General features: G+C 36.4%; 1 protein-coding gene across 3 annotated transcripts in view; it reads right to left on the reverse strand.

Annotated features, from left to right (window-relative positions):
- Window positions 1-1750: 1750 nt before the first annotated feature.
- Window positions 1751-17430, reverse strand: part of LOC127863611 (uncharacterized) — a 31192-nt gene continuing 15512 nt past the window's right edge. For 2 of the 3 annotated variants that reach the window (XM_052403214.1, XM_052403213.1), the window contains exons 12-22: window positions 15377-15469; window positions 10833-11053; window positions 10127-10214; window positions 9042-9179; window positions 8415-8525; window positions 7524-7640; window positions 5616-5704; window positions 5013-5138; window positions 3741-3836; window positions 3148-3236; window positions 1751-2271 (exon numbers count right to left, since the gene is read on the reverse strand). In XM_052403214.1, coding sequence (XP_052259174.1) covers window positions 2127-2271; window positions 3148-3236; window positions 3741-3836; window positions 5013-5138; window positions 5616-5704; window positions 7524-7640; window positions 8415-8525; window positions 9042-9179; window positions 10127-10214; window positions 10833-11053; window positions 15377-15469 — 1313 coding nt within the window. In that variant the 3' untranslated portion in view covers window positions 1751-2126. Of the gene's footprint in view, window positions 2272-3126; window positions 3237-3740; window positions 3837-5012; window positions 5139-5615; window positions 5705-7523; window positions 7641-8414; window positions 8526-9041; window positions 9180-10126; window positions 10215-10832; window positions 11054-15376; window positions 15470-17430 lie in introns of all 3 variants that reach the window. The other variant, XM_052403215.1, reaches the window with a different exon arrangement.

The raw sequence follows: 17430 nt of genomic DNA on the forward strand, positions 1-17430 counted from the left end.
CTTATTTCAAAACAGCAAGACTACATTTTTTTCGAGAATATTCTTGTTATATTTAAATGTTTTTATTCAGTTTCAGCGATAATGAAACATTTTTTATGTTGTCTATCGTATCCCTGTAAAAATTGTCGAACTCGTGGTCAACGTATTATTAATTGAGACCTGTGAATATAAACAAGCGTAACCTTATACTAGTGCGTTATTCTCACCCGGACTCCCCTTTATTTATCGCCAGCCTCAGATTTATGAATGAGATGAGCGAAAATACTACGTCACGCAGACGCAGCAGAAAGTGGACTATTTTAATCCTTCATAAACAATATCCTCCGCGACACGTACAATACGATCATTGTTTTTTATTCTTTTCTATAAAACACCATTCGAAACTATCGCATTTAACACAATATTAATATAATGTTTCCATTTGTGAATAAACATAATTGGAGAACTCGAACCTCTTGCATAAATTATACAACTCTTTCTTGCGACGATACGGGAATTGGGCTCCTCGTACCTAGGCCGTACCGACCTGAATTTTACACTAAGCACTTTAGACGGTCGCTAAAGCGACCATCTAAAAATACACAATGCGCGTGCGCACACACTTGCCCTTTTAACTCGGCGGCACAAAATCTCTAACAAGAGGGTCATAATGGCACCAAAATGCTTACCTGGAAATAAGGTACACACACTATTTAAGACTTGACATGTTGACCTAATTTATGAATGAAATTGACATTGACCTAGATTCAAACATGACCTTGATATTGTCAAGATAAACATTCTGACAAAGTTTCATTAAGAGTGAGTCGTAAATGTGACTTCTTAAGTGGTTATAAGGTTTTGCCAACATTAGACCTGGTGACACAGATTTTGGACACAAGTGACCCTAATTCGACCGAAGCTAACAATTGTCAAGATTAACATGCTCACAATGTTTCATCAAGATTTAGTCATACGTGTGGCTTCAAAAGTTGTTAAAATATTTCTATAACATTTGACGTGATCACCTAGCTTTTGGACGCACATGGCCCAGATTTAAAGTAAATATAAACATTTATTATCAAGTTTCATCAACAGGCTTTTTTACGATTAATTGATCCGGTTATACCTAGTTTCAGATGCAAGGGGCAAAGATTCACAATAAATATTGTCAAAACAAAAATTCTAACAAAGTTTCATAATGCTTGAGTAATAAATTTGGCTTTTAGATTGATAAATTTTTTTTCTCTAAGATTTGTACTGGTGACCAAGTTTTTATATTAACATTCCCCATATATCAACTAGGGCTAGAAATTGTAAAGATAAACATTCTGACCTAGTTTCATCATGATCGAGTCATAATTGTGGCTCCCAGAGCAGGAATCTATACAAACGTGTACAGGTCCCTGCCTAGAGTGGTAATATGGGTTTTCTTGTATTTGACTTAAATTGGTCACATAGTTTTTGGATGCACTTGACCAAGATTCAAACTCGACCTAGACATTGTCATTATATACTTTTTGACCAAGTTTCATCAAGATTGGATAAAAGTTATTAATATTTAGACTCTAATTTGGTAACGAGCTAAATGTTGACAATGCACACCGAATCCCAAAGACCACTTCATGCGATCACAATTAATAGCTTCCTAAAGAACTTCATCTCAATTTAGTGTAATCAGTTTTCACATCATATCTGAAATTACTGTATATTACCATAAAATAACTGCCATATTTCTTTCTACATAAATACATGCAACACAATATGTATGTATCTCAGTCTCAAACTTTATTTTATAACAAAACAAACAGTATATATATAATAGATCAAACATTCACCACTTAACAATAAAATTAAATTCCTTATAACTTACAACGGATAAAATTTGTCCTTAATGCCATTTGTTAGAGAATATCACATTTTAATACATTTACATACAAAAGAGCTGTCACAGAAGAGACTTGAAAGGTACGATATTTGTGTCAATATTTCATTATATTGAGTTGTTGGCATAGAGCCGTTTAGCCATGCATGTGTGAAGACTTCACCAGGTTCTGCTTTTAGCCTACTTAATATGTGCTGTGTCTTTGTCAAGATTTCACCAGATCAACTGTGTACGCCATGCATACCAAGTTCTTGTAAAGATATCACCATATTCTTCCGTCTGCGTATGCCGGATGTGCCAGCCTGTAGGCGTGACGTTTCCACTGTGTCTCCGTTGTGTTGATGATCAGTGTCCTGTGGTCCGAGTCTTCTTTGGCGCGTAGCTTCATACGATTTTCTCGTTCTTCCCTGTGGAGTACAAAATGAAACAAATCTCTTAGTTAACCAAAAGCTAAGTAGTCCATTTCTTGTTCTTCCCTGTGGACAGAACAGAATTTAAAAATAATTCCACTTATACAACTTGACAAGTAGACTAACAGAGATTCCTTCAGTTTTCTGTTAGACCAAGGTTTTTTGTCCAAAGATTTTAGGTAAATATATTTGATCATGTTATGATGGGTTATTAATAACTTATTATTTACCACTTGGCTATTCCTGGTACTTATACCTTGTTTGTTGTATGTCTTTTGAAATAAGGGTTTAGTAAACATACAGCATTAGATCTTGCATGTCTCTTGCTTTTAATCTATTTTAATTACCTCAAACATTGGTTAGGATTTTTTTACAATACTATATTGTTTAATATTAGCTTGCTTGTTTCTGGTTTTAGGCACTTTAAATTCCACTGTATCTAGCAACAAAATAGAATAGTTGTTCAGAGTACATCTACTTTCATGCAAATAAAATGTTTCCGTCCTATCTGCACTACTTAACACATAAAGGGTGTGATGGCGTATTGGATATAGTGTCAGAAAGTCAAGGGTTCAAATGCCCACTCTGGGAGTGTTCTTCCCCATAAATCACAAAGCACTGATTCTACCCAGGACAATGACTCAAGAGTGTTTCAATAAGCCTTTTATGCTTTCTATGCAAATGAGCTAAACTAAATAGGTTTAAACTAAAGGCAGGCCCACTTACATGGCCAGCCTCTCTACTTACATGGCCAGCCTCTCTACTTACATGGCCAGCCTCTCTACTTACAAAGCCAGCCTCTCTACTTACATGGCCAGCCTCTCTACTTACATGGCCAGCCTCTCTACTTACATGGCCAGCCTCTCTACTTACATGGCCAGCCTCTCTTGTTCAGCACTCATAGCATTGTCCACCCTGACCTTCACCTCAGACAGCATGATGGCCTGACCAAATATCTTGGCCTGAAAATGGGGTTGGTGCAAATTAAGGTAATGGTCAATTTTTAGCAAGAGTTTAATGCCATGATGACCTGGCGTGATAAATTAAGTTTCAATTGAAATGTGTAGTACCTAGTTACTGAGCTATGTACTTGTTGCAAGGTTTCATTGTGTGTGGTAACCTTATTCTGATTGTAAAAGTACAAATGGGAGCATACTTCTGCTGAAAGGCTGGTCACTGTTGTAGGTTTTGGTCAGTTACTGATTTAAAGAACCTGTATAAACACATTCCAATATATACTGTTTTATTTCAATATCAGTTGTTCATATCAAGATAAGGAGATATTGCCTGAATTAGTGAAATATTTCAGCTTAAAACACCATATAAATGATTGTTATTCGCACATTTAAATTACCGTGAAGCCTTTTATTTAAAGCACAATTCACAAACCCACACCCAGACTTATGAATGAAGACTGGACATAAGCTCCAGACAGAATACCTGTACATTTGAAAACTACAACCTACCTCCCCATTATTGAAGTAAGTGATTGCCTTCTGTACAGACTCCTGGTTGCCCATCACACACCAGCCAACACCGTTGATACTCCGAGTCACAGGGTCCTGAAGACAATTAACACTTTACCAAGCAGATATGCACCTTGATGAATTTGTAGTGCCTTAGAACATCAAATAAAATTTAAGACTTTTGTTAATCTATTTTTTTAAAGGCTACATTTCTAACAATAACATAATGACAAGCAACAAACAGCATAAAACCCGAGCAGACTGCAAGTCTCTCTGCGTATATGCTGGTTGCATATAGCCATTTTTATTTTGCTTCTGAGCTGGAAAGGGTTAAAGAAAATTATAGGCAGAAGAGTATCTCTATGCCCAAAAAGACGCCTGAATCAAAATATTTGATGATACAAACTAATTTTAAAACTGGAAAGTCAGGACACAAAACAATCTTTAAATAAGCCGAGTGCTTTTGAAGTTATTCATTATTTTTCTATTAGTACAAAACAACATACCAATCACTTAATGTCTGCCAATATAGAAATTTTCATCTTTCTAAAGCATGACTTGTTAATCTAAGCATTGAATCACCTTAGTAAAGCATAACCAAATCATATTTTTAGTATGACCTCACCTTCATGGGGCCACTTCAAAACATATCTAGCATGGATTCAACTTCACCTGGCACCTCCACAAGGAATGTCATATACTTATCTCTAGCATGGATTCACCTTAATAAGTCATATCTTCTCCATATTTTTAGCATGAGCTTATCTTCATAAGGCATCATGAGTTCATCTCCTCCAGTTCGGACTCATTTTCATAGGTTATATTCCACTACATTAAATTGTATTCCTAAGAGGTCTATTTGAAAGTACATAGTGCCAATTTCTAAAAAATTCATTTTCTTGTGTGGTTTAAAAGCCACCCATGCTTTTTATTGTAATTTCCTGTATACTATGTGGGTCTGCAACATTTTGGTGCATTTAATTGGGGACTACTTTGAAAGATGAATGTTAAGGTTGCGTTTATTGAAGTACTGTGCTTTTGCCCAAATCTCACTATCAAAATTTTACAGTTTTCTGAGGGTGCTTGCATTTGGGCGAATTATACCTACTAAAAGATTAGAGAGGGTTCCTTCATGTCTGCAATTATTGGAAGAGGATAGATCCAGCTTTTACATTTTAACAGACTTGCAAAATTTGTTTTACAGGAGAGGCAAGAAAAATTCTATGAAAGTTTGCAAGTTTACTATGGGGCTTGGAATTTGTCTTATCTTACCTTCATAAGGCATGTCTCCTCAACACTGCAGTCAGCATCCATCTCCAGCATGGACTCCAGCTTCTGTAGGGTTGCATTACCAGGCAGGTTGCTGATATAGATACACCGGTCTCGCTGCGAGGCAATCTGCATACACACGGAGGAGCATAGATCAGTACAGGTATATGTAGGGTTGCATTACCCGGCATATGTACATAAAACATAAGAATATTAATTAGATTTTAGGAAACACCAGGCTTCATGCATTTGTCTCCATAAGCCTGGGCAGTCCACAAAGACTAATATGCTTTTAAACAGTTTCTGCTTTTATGCTATTTTTTGTTTCAAGCTTGCAGTGCCATTCTGGATTAGCCAGTGGGATAATAAGTTCGACACTTAAAGCGCTGTTTAAACATGCAATGCTTCATTTTATATTCATTTTATCTTATTTAATTCCAGAAATATATTAAATTTATCATATTGGTCACTGTAAGCAACATTTCTTCGACATAACTATCTTCTTAAAAGCTGTATTTACTCATGGCTAGGCATGTATTGCCTATTAAGTACATAAATACATGCAAAAATTAGAGAAAGAGTCACACGTCAGCATAGGGCACCTACCTTTAGCCATGAAGGTGTGTCTGTGGTGGGTCGATCTGACCCAGTGATCATATTCCACTCTGCCTCAGACCATACACACTCCCTGGAACCTGACAAGTAATAATTTAAACCTTTTTATCCTATTACCAGATGAAAATCGATAGTATAACAACGATCGTATAAACTTAACCTTTATACTATCGCTATTTTTAGACCATGGTTTTCCGATCTCTATCTTAAGAACACTATATGTTTCAATGTGACGTCATAGCAAATGATGGCGTTGAAGTAAACAAACACTTCGGAGTCAACTTGGAAAACCAGCGCTGTTTCTTTAAATTTTAAAGTATTTTTACTCTTTTTGAACGATAAACGACCCCAAAATAATAGGTAAAATAGAATATTATGTGAGTTTTGGATAAAGATCAAGTTTATCATGCTCGGCACGAACCATGTTAGCGCTCGGCAAGCCTCACGCTACATCGGTTCTAAGCCTCGCATGATAAACTTGATCTTTATCCAAAACTCACATAATATTCTCTATTTATTTTAGCTCTATTGTACCAAAAGCCTAAGGCTTATTGAAATACTATCAAGTTAATTTCCTGAGTAGAAGCAGTATTTCGTGTCTTTTTAGGAGAAAGAACACTCCCAGAGTAGGTATCGAACCAATTATCTCCCAGTTGCTAGGCAGACACAATACCCACTACAACCTGCCAAGTAATAGGTAGTAAATGTAATATCTAGGTTTTGTCCATGAAAATTATGATTTTTTTTTAACATTGATTATAGGTATGCATGGCTAATGGATAAAACAGTTTGGTCAGTGCATTTATAGGCTTATCATGTAAAGAAAACAATTTAAGACTTATACTAGTTAAGTTCCATTTGTCAAATGATTTCAATTCCTTTACAGTGTTGTTGGTTTTGTTAGATTTAAGTATGATTATGGTATTGTAAACAAAACCCATTGAACCAATCTTTTTTTTAACTACAGTAAAATATCATTTGGAGAAAATTCTTTATTACATAAACAAAAGGGCCATGATGGCCTTAACTTGCTCACCTGAGTTCAAGGTACAACAATTGTCAGTGACTTGACCTGTTGATCTATTTTTAGGCAAAAGTTCAAACATGGTGCAGATATTGTCCAAATGAGCATTCCGACAATGTTTCATCAAAATTGTAGTCATTAAGGCGGTTTCTAAATTTAACATATAAATTGTTGACCTAGTTTTTTGATGCAAATGACCCAGATAACAGTTTGGCCTAGAAATTGTCAACAAAATATTATAACCAAGTTTCAGGATTGAGTCATAAATGTAAATAAAAGAGAGTTAAAAAGGTTTTCTGAGATTCGACTTGGTGACCTAGTTTTTGGATGCATCTGACCAATAATTAAACTTAGCATAGATATTGTCATGGCTTTTGTAGTTGACCTAGTTTTTGGAAACCTGTGACCCAGATTCAAACTAAAAGTTGTAGAGGCACAGCTCACGAACCTCCATCATAAACATAGACTGACAAAAATAGCTCACCATGAACATTTTCTACAATTATATATTATTGCTTATTTAAGGAAATTTGAAACCATATTTCTCAAAATGACCAGTATATTCCAATCCATCAAAGATTGAGTCATGCACGTACCAACATATTAGTTATTTTTTGGTGAAGCTTATCAAATTATTTCAAAATATTGGACAGACAACTGTGCAAAAACAGAACTAAAAACCAATCAATGTGACTGTGTCTTTTGATAAATATATTGGGAAACAGAAAAAAATGCAGTTTCACTAACTGGTTCCCTTGAGGAAGCAAGCCATCTGAATGAGGTGGCAGAAGGAGAAACAAGTATTTTCAAACCAATAAATGTGCCTCTGTCGTTTGGTAAATTTATTACGAAACAGAAAAAATGAAATGACTCACTGGTTCCCTTGAGGAAGCAAGCAATCTGCATAAGGTGGTGAAAGGAGAGAGCTGGGAGCCGGTCCAGGGGGAAGTCAGTCTGGATACACTGGCTGTCCAGTGCTTGACCCACTGACCCTGTATCATATAAAGAGCCCATGGTTATGTTCTTTTTTTGTCCAGAAAACTGAAAACACCTTTATTCAATATCCAAATGAAAATTCATAAAAATAAGTGTTCACAATCAATCATTCTTATTTTACTTTGTGTCTTCTTTGCCAAATACTAAGGTAGATTTTGCATAAATCATCTTTTCAAATGTTTCATATTTGTAATTTGAAATAATGAGTTTTAAGGCTATACCTGGAATAAATAAAGTAAACTTGTTCTAAACTATTTTAACCATATCAGATCGGATACTTATGGTTATGTCATCCCATATTTTACTAAACTTGTACAGAAAATTTCTTAACTAATGCAATTAAATATGGTATAAATAACAACTTATGTTGGAACCTTTATATTTCTAAGCAAAACTTTATAAACAAACTTCTCCCAATAATGGACATGCCTGGTTTGCATGATAAAGGATCTGCAGAGCTCTCAGAAAACGAAGCTAAATGCATGCACATAAAGTGCCCTCCCATATTAGCCTGTGCAGCCCTCACAGGCTAATCAGGGACCACCATTTCCCTTAGACTGGATTGTTGTTTACAGGACACTTCCTTTCAACAAAAAAAATCAATTATAGCGGTGTCTTTCCTGATCAGCCTGTGTATACTGAATAGGCTAATCTGGGACGACACTTTACGCACATGCATTTAGCCCCATTTTTCGCTAGCGGTGATCATAGGTCAGTTTCTTGTCAATGTTTTATTGATTTTGTCTTTGCTTCCCTGTTGCCTGCCCTACCGGTGTGTCCACCCATGTTGGTCAGGTTGACCAGTAGACCCTGGGGCAGGTTTGCAGGCAGGTCACAGCAGCCAGGCCTCACCTTCTCACCCTCCATCTGAACCTTGTAACCTGAAACCACCGCAGTATTGGAGCTCCAGAAACCCACATAAGATTCACTTTTACTAACAATATTTTAGGCAATATTGCGGGAGATACATTTTTTAAACTCGATACATGCCATTTTATGATATTTTGTGTTTTAAGGCAGTCTTTTACAATTAGTAATACTGCAATATTTTGCAGGGATTTTAGATATTTAATTTTATGTTGTGAACTTATTCCACACGTTGAACAAATCTGTCTGTGTGGGAATGAATACAGTCAGCCTTTTGCAAGACATAAGCCTCTACTTTTAGTACTATAGCTTGCAAATAGTTTTATCCTATAATAGCATTTCAAACATGATAACATTATTAATAATTAATCAATTTCACAGTGACGAACACTTGTCATAGATGGTAATGTTTAGAAAAATCAGTAAAAATGATGTATTATCCATTTAATTTACATACCAGCTAACAGGAGATTGAAAAGTAAGTGGCAAGAATTCGGATGGTTTATGATGAAAATGTATGCTGTACACACCTAGACTCTTAGCCAGCTGGCTGTATATCTCCACCATTGGTCCCTCGTCCTGACTCTGACCTTGACCTTGGGCATGAAGGACGCACAGCGGGGATTTGCCTGCCACCACCCCTACCAGGCTGCACAGGCCTTCCTTACCTGACGACAAGTGGTATAAGAAATCATATTGAGTCTAGTTTAAACTGTATTCTGGGAAAACCAGGCTTAATGCATGTGCAAAATGGAAAATCTCAAGAGTAACCTGCGCAGTCTACACACGCTTATCTAGAAAGACCATTTCAGGTTTTATGAAACTTTTTGTTAAAAGAAAGTGTCATCTAAATGAAAATCAAGTCAATTGAAAGTGTTTTCCCTGATTAGTTTGTGCTGACACATTCTATGAGAGGTGAATACACAATAGACTGACTGAAAAAAACAACAACACCCATACATGCATAAGTAAAAATGCTGGGCACCACTGTCTGTTATGTCATTACAGTACAGAATTCAACATACTTTAATCAGTTGTTGACATTAAAGTGATATTATGCGCATATAACAGTATATGCTATGTTTATAGGTGTCTATCGCAACCGTTGTTTATTTTTGGTGTTTTAACTTCATATACACTTACATTTGTTAATGTAGCATCAACATACTAAAACAATATCCCAGAAATAATGCATTTGAATATCAACCTAACTTTTATTTTGACACCTGACGACACAAATGATTCAATGTAAGATGCGAATCTAAATTTAGTTTTAGTGCAGATTCGTTCATACGACACAAAGACACAATTTTGTTTTATGGATAATTTCGGCTTGGAGGACTGTACAGTAATGTAAAATATCGAATATAATATGTATTTTTTATAAACAACTGGAAGTAAGATGAGTTGTAGATAATTGGTCAGTAACCACATTTTAACTAACTAACTCTTTTGACCTGTTAATTATTTTCAGCTCAATTCAACAGTGAAAAATGCGCATCATATCACTTTAACACTACTGTGGTTATTATTGTTGGTAAAACAAAGTATTTACAAAAAAAGCATCAATTCATGATTTAAGGACATTTCTAGAGTGAGGTTTAACTGGTCTTACCAATATTATTGGCGCTGACATTTAGGCTATGTAGCATGGATTTTGATGAAAAAAGCTTGACCAGCTTTTTGGCACCATCATCTTCAATCTGCAAAAGTATTGGTTACATAATCTTGTATAGAAGCTTTGAATAAATATTACTAGGTTCTTGTGAATATCCTTAAGGATAGTAAATTGATGCATAGTGAAAACAGTTTAATTTTTGTACTTGTCTTTCAATTTATTTAGGTCTGTAGAAAGATCTATTGGTACCATCTTCTAGCCACATTCCAATGAGGATAATATCTTTTCAAAGCTCTAAAAAAAGTAAAAAAAAAACAAACAAACAAGAATGATGATGAAGTCAACATAAAACATAAAACAAGAGTAATGCATTGCGGGTGCCAACGCTCGACTGCAAGTGCAGTTTTTAATAAATGAAAGCTTGTCAGAAGAAAAGTTTTTTTTTATAGAGGTCAGAGTGACCTTTGACTTAGTGACCCCAAAATGGGTGCGGCGTGTAGAACTCATCAAGGTGCAGCTACATATGAGGTTTCAAAGTTGTAGGTGGAAGAACTTTGATTTTATAGCCAATGTTAAGGTTTTAGCACGACACCTACGGCGGAAAACACGACAAGCTGGAAATGACAATACCTCGGGTTTTCTCCGAAAACAGCCGAGCTAAAAATCTCACAAAAGTCCGAAACCTATTATACAAGAATGATACCCTGTTATTGGACAGATCAAGCACTGCCAGCGGTGATTTGTTCTTCAAAATGGCGTCCACCAGGTGTGTGACTCCAGCGTCAGTGATTCTATTGGCTGATAGTTTGAGCATGCTAAGCTGGATCCCATTCTTGAAGGCGTCGCACACGGCTGACAGATCGTTGTCGTCAAGGGCACATCCTCCCAAACTCATGGTGCAAAGTTTGTTTGTCTTTGGATTGGCTGTAAATGTGGAAATGGACAGCCATAGAAGTTACCTTGTCAAGTTAACATCTTTCCTTTTCAAACATTCAATTTTTAATAACATCAATTCAATATTTAATAAAGTTTCCAAACCATTCTCTTTTCATAACAGGCTACAGTCTATAAATTAAGTAAACCACTGATGTTTCTTTGCAAGCTTTTTTTCTATAAAGTTGACAAATATGAAAAGCCATGGTTAATTTTAAAATAAACAAGAGCTGTCACCGTAGGATGACATATGCCCCCTATAAACGCTTTGATAGAAGTTATGAGCATTTTTCGAAACCTAAATACTAAATCCTTGAAATGCACTAAGTGACCCCGTGACCTAGTTTGTGTCCCGGCATGACCCATATTCGAACTTGACCTAGATATTGTCTAGATACAACTTCTGACCAAGTTTGGTAAAGATCTGATGAAAACTATTTGCATTAGAGAGCGGACACAAAAAGTGTGACAGACTGACGGACAGTGCAAAAACTATATACCCCCTTTTCTTCGAAAGGGGGCATAAAAAGCTATGCCACAATAAATTCTGTACAAGTGACATCAGTGATTACAAGGAAAACATCCAACTTCCACACATTGCTTTGTGAATTGTGTGTGTAAAAGTAGTTGTAGTAAAAAACTTACAGTATTCAGGAAAAAGTTCATCTATTTTCTTTTTAAAGCTGAAGGGACTCTCAATTTAAATCACAAAGGAGGGAGAGGTGGAGTGAAGAGGGGTGTATAGTGTGGGGGTGTGGACATTTATTACATTATCTTCCAAAAATGCGAAAAAAAATGCAAAAAAAAATTTTGGGGGGTGGGTGGGGGGGGGGGGGGGGCGGGTATAGTGTGAGGGTGTGGTGGTCATTTGTGAGATGATCTTAAAAAAAATAAAAAATAAAATAAATTTAGGGGGGGGGGGGGGGGGGGATTCCGGGGGGAGGGCACGGGGGATGGTTTGGGTGGAGTCTATTGTGGTATGTCAGGTAAGAGTAGTTTTGTCAAAGTATCAATCAAATCTAATCATAAATAAAGAAGTTATGGCAATTTTAGCACAATTTAATAATTTTACCTTGAGAGTCAAGGTCATTTACAGGTCAAGGTAAAATTCAACTTGCCAGGTACAGTAACCTCATGTTGGCATGAAAGTATTTGAAGTTTGAAAGCAATAGCCTTGATACTTTAGAAGTAAAGTGGATCAAACACAAAATTTAACCATATATTCAAAGTTACTAAGTCAAAAAAGGGCCATAATTCCGTAAAAATGACAACCAGAGTTATGCAACTTGTCCTTTTACTGTACCCTTATGATAGTTTGCGAGTGTTCCAAGTATGAAAGCAATATCTATGATACTTTAGGGGTAAAGTGGACCAAAACACAAAACTTAACCAAATTTTCAATTTTCTAAGTATAAACTTTAAAGGGCCCATAATTCCGTCCAAATGCCAGTCAAATTTACATAACTTTGCCTGCACAGTCCCCTTATGATAGTAAATAAGTGTTGCAAGTATGAAAGCAATAGCTTTGATACTGTAGGAATAAAGTGGACCTAAACACAAAACTTAACCAAATTTTCAATTTTCTAAGTATAAAAAGGGCACATAATTCTGTCAAAATGCCAGTCAGAGTTACATAACTTTGCCTGCACAGTCCCCTTATGATAGTTAGTAAGTGTTGCAAGTATGAAAGCAATAGCTTTGATACTTAAGGAATAAAATGGACCTAAACACAAAACTTAACCAAAATTTTCAATTTCCTAAGTATAAAAAGGGCACATAATTCTGTCAAAATGCACGCCAGAGTTATCTAACTTTGCCTGCCCAGTCCCCTCATGATAGTAAGTAAGTGTACCAAGTTTGAATGCAATAGCATTGATGCTTTCTGAGAAAAAAGGACCTAACGCAAAACTTAACCGGACGCCAACGCCAACGGCCGACGCCAAGGCGATGACAATAGCTCATTTTTTTTCAAAAAATAGATGAGCTAATAAAACCATTTTGGTCATTAAAACAGGATTGTTGTGGAACAGCTCATATACATTTTAACTAATTACAGTCCAAAACACGATGTGATATGTGATAAAATTATAACAACTCTGATTGGTATTTAATGGAAAATTTGAACTATAGTTTATCACAAACATGACTAAAAATACAACAGGCCCGCTTTGCTACATGGATAGCAGCTTGGCACATGGCTAAAACAAGAGCACCACCTTGCGGGTGCAGACCGCTCATCTATTCTCTTTTTAAAGATGAAGGGACTCTCAATTTAAATCACAAAGGAGGGAGGGGTAGAAAAGAGGGGTGTATAGTGTGAGGGCGTGGACATTTATTACATTATCTTCCAAAAATGCGGAAAAAAAAAATGCAAAAAAAAATAAAAAAAATTCGGGGGTGGGGGGTGGGGTGGGTTAGGGGGAGGGGATTCTTGGGTGCGATGGTTGGACGGTATTTCTAAAATAAAATAATAAAATTAAATATTTGTGTTTTTAACCGTTTCAAAAAAAAATTGGGGTGGGTGGGGTGGGGGGGTGGGGTGGGGGGGGGTGGGGTGGGGGGGGGGGTAAAGTGTGAGGGTGTGGTGGTCATTTGTGAGGTGAGATTATCTTAAAAAAAAAAAAAAAAAAAATAGGGGGGGGGGAGGATTCGGGGGGGGGGGGGAGGGGGGGGAGGGCACGGGGGATGGTTTGGGTGGAGTCTATTGTGGTATGTCAGGTAAGCGTAGTTTTGTCAAAGTATCAATCAAATCTAATCACAAATAAAGAAGTTATGGCAATTTTAGCAAAATTTAATAATTTTACCTTGAGAGTAAAGGTCATTCAAAGGTCAAGGTAAAATTCAACTTGCCAGTTACAGTAACCTCATGATAGCATGAAAGTATTTGAAGTTTGAAAGCAATAGCCTTGATACTTTACAAGTAAAGTGGATCGAAACACAAAATTTAACCATATATTCAAAGTTACTAAGTCAAAAAAGGGCCATAATTCCGTAAAAATGAAAACCAGAGTTAGGCAACTTGTCCTTTTACTGTACCCTTATGATAGTTTGCGAGTGTTCCAAGTATGAAAGCAATATCTATGATACTTTAGGGGTAAAGTGGACCAAAACACAAAACTTAACCAAATTTTCAATTTTCTAAGTATAAAAAGGGCCCATAATTCCGTCCAAATGCCAGTCAGAGTTACATAACTTTGCCTGCACAGTCCCCTTATGATAGTTAATAAGTGATGCAAGTATGAAAGCAATAGCTTTGATACTGTAGGAATAAAGTGGACCTAAACACAAAACTTAACCAAATTTGTAATTTTTTAAGTATAAAAAGGGCACATAATTCTGTCAAAATGCCAGTCAGAGTTACATTACTTTGCCTGCACAGTCCCCTTATGATAGTTAATAAGTGTTGCAAGTATGAAAGCAATAGCTTTGATACTGTAGGAATAAAGTGGACCTAAACACAAAACTTAACCAAATTTTCAATTTTCTAAGTATAAAAAGGGCACATAATTCTGTCAAAATGCCAGTCAGAGTTACATAACTTTGCCTGCACAGTCCCCTTATGATAGTAAGTAAGTGTTGCAAGTATGAAAACAATAGCTTTGATACTTAAGGAATAAAATGGACCTAAACACAAAACTTAACTAAAATTTTCAATTTTCTAAGTATAAAAAGGGCACATAATTCTGTCAAAATGCACGCCAGAGTTATCTTACTTTGCCTGCCCAGTCCCCTCATGATAGTAAGTAAGTGTACCAAGTTTGAATGCAATAGCATTGATACTTTCTGAGAAAAGTGGACCTAAACGCAAAACTTAACCGGACGCCAACGCCGACGCCAAGGTGATGACAATAGCTCATAATTTTTTTTCAAAAAATAGAAGCTAAAAACCACAGAACCACTTTGCCACAGGGATAGCAGCTTGGCACATGGCTGATTTAAAGGGAACATAAATGGAATACTGCTCATACAAATTAGGTCTTGTACATCTACACTTCTTGTCAGATTTTATGTTTCAATTAAATCTGTAAGGAATGCATAAGTTTTCTCAAACTGAGAAATTGTATGCGGCCAACCAACCAACCAACCAACCAACCAACCAACCAACCAACCAACCAGCAGTGTGACTCTTGTATAACCCCTGTTAAACTTCATTTTCATGGTATGATTATCTCTCCAAATGTTTTCAAAGTCAAGGTGATGTTTGGTTATAGATACAGGTTAGGAGTGGTCATAAGCACGAACTCTTCCAGTATTTTAACAGGAAGAGTAGTCAGCATATAGATACATTCTATAGATTGTTTAAGTTTTACTTACCTAAAACCTCTTTGAGACATGTTGTTCCTGAAAGCTTCAGTCCATCCAGGACAAGACTTGTGATGTTGGAACTGGAGCCTGCTACATAGCGGCCTGAAATACGCTTGATTGCTGATATATGGCTGACAATCAGACACCTCATCATATTATACATGATATGCTGGTGCTATCAACATCAGGGCCCATATTCAAAAACAATTCTTAGACTTAAGTCAGAGAATTAAGATTAATCTATTTAGATCATTGTTCATGTAGACAGTTTGTTAATAGCATAATCACCCGTGAAAGACTGTGTATATTGAAATGCGGGAGGTATTTTTGTTGGTTCTAACTCTATTCTTTATTTTAAAGTCTAAGAATGGGTTGGTATAAATGGGCCCAGGGCACAGAAATTATATGTTCAGGCACTTGTCTGGTAAGACAAGTTCCAGTGATTTTCCACAGGTCCAAGTGTCATTTGTATTGGTCCTATGTTAAAGTAGGGCTTGTTTGATAAACAATGTATTTTTATCAAGTTTTGTTTTATTTAATATTATAGTATTTCGAAGTGTTAATTCACAAGATATAAATCTGTCATTCAAAAATATTAAAATATTGATCCAAATCAGTAAAAGCTTATTAGACTTACATAAAAATATTCTATAATAAACGTTATACCAAAAAAAAGCTTATCAGTTGTATATACATGTAGACATAACTCTTGTACAGGAATTGATCTGAATACAGCTTATATAGGATTAACCTCCTGTATAACAAGAGATGTGTTTGTCAGAAACACAATGCCCCCTATTGCGCCGCTTTGAAACATTTTTTTTTTTACCTTTGACCTTGAAGGATAACCTTGACCTTGTACTTCCATCACTCAAAATGTGCAGCTTCATGAGAACGCCGCTTTTAATAATTTTTTTGACCTTAGACCTTGACCTTGAACTTCCACCGCTCAAAATGTGCAGCTTCATAAGATACACATGCATGCCAAATATCAAGTTGCTATCTTCAATATTGAAAAAGTTATGGCCAATGTTAAAGTTTTCGTCCGACGGACAGACGCCATATATTTGACATTTGACCTTGAAGAATGACCTTGACCTTCACCTTTCACCACTCAAAATGTTCAGCTCCATGAGATACACGTGCATGCCAAATATCAAGTTGCTATCTTCAATAGTGAAAAAGTTATGGCCAATGTTAAAGTTTTTGGACGGACAGACAGACGCCATATATTAGACATTTGACCTTGAAGGATGACTTTAACCTTCACCTTTCACCACTCAAAATGTGAAGCTCTGGGAGATGCACATGCATGCCAAATATCAAGTTGCCATCTTCAATATTGAAAAAGTTATTGCCAATGTTAAAGTTTTCGGACGGACAGACGCCATATATTTGACATTTGACCTTGAAGGATGACCTTCACCTTCACCTTTCACCACTCAAAATGTTCAGCTCCATGAGATACACATGCATGCCAAATATCAAGTTGCTATCTTCAATAGTGAACAAGAGATGTGTTCGTCAGAAACACAATGCCCCCTATTGCGCCGCTTTGAATTTTTTTTTTTTTTTTTTACCTTTGACCTTGAAGGATGACCTTGACCTTGAACATCCACTACTCAAAATGTGCAGCTTCATGAGAATGCTGCTTAGAATTTATATATATATATTTTTTTACCTTTGACCTTGAAGGATGACCTTGACCTTTAAGGATGACCTTGAACTTCCACCACTTAAAATGTGCAGCTTCATGAGAACGCCGCTTTGATTTTTTTTTTACCTTTGACCTTAAAGGATGACCTTGACCTTGAACTTCCACCACTCAAAATGTGCAGCTTCATGAGATACATGTGCATGCCAAATATCAAGTTGCTATCTTCTGAGATACATGTGCATGCCAAATATCATGTTGCTATCTTCAATACTGAAAAAGTTATGGCCAATGTTAAAGTTTTCGGACGGACAGACGCCATATATTTATCCCCACGCTTTTTGAAAAAAAGGTGGGGATATTGTGGTGATCTCCGCCGTCCGTCCGTCCGTCTGTCCGTCCGTCCGTC

This window comes from Dreissena polymorpha, unplaced genomic scaffold (genome assembly GCF_020536995.1).
Source record: "Dreissena polymorpha isolate Duluth1 unplaced genomic scaffold, UMN_Dpol_1.0 chrUn020, whole genome shotgun sequence".
Lineage (NCBI taxonomy): Eukaryota > Metazoa > Mollusca > Bivalvia > Myida > Dreissenidae > Dreissena > Dreissena polymorpha.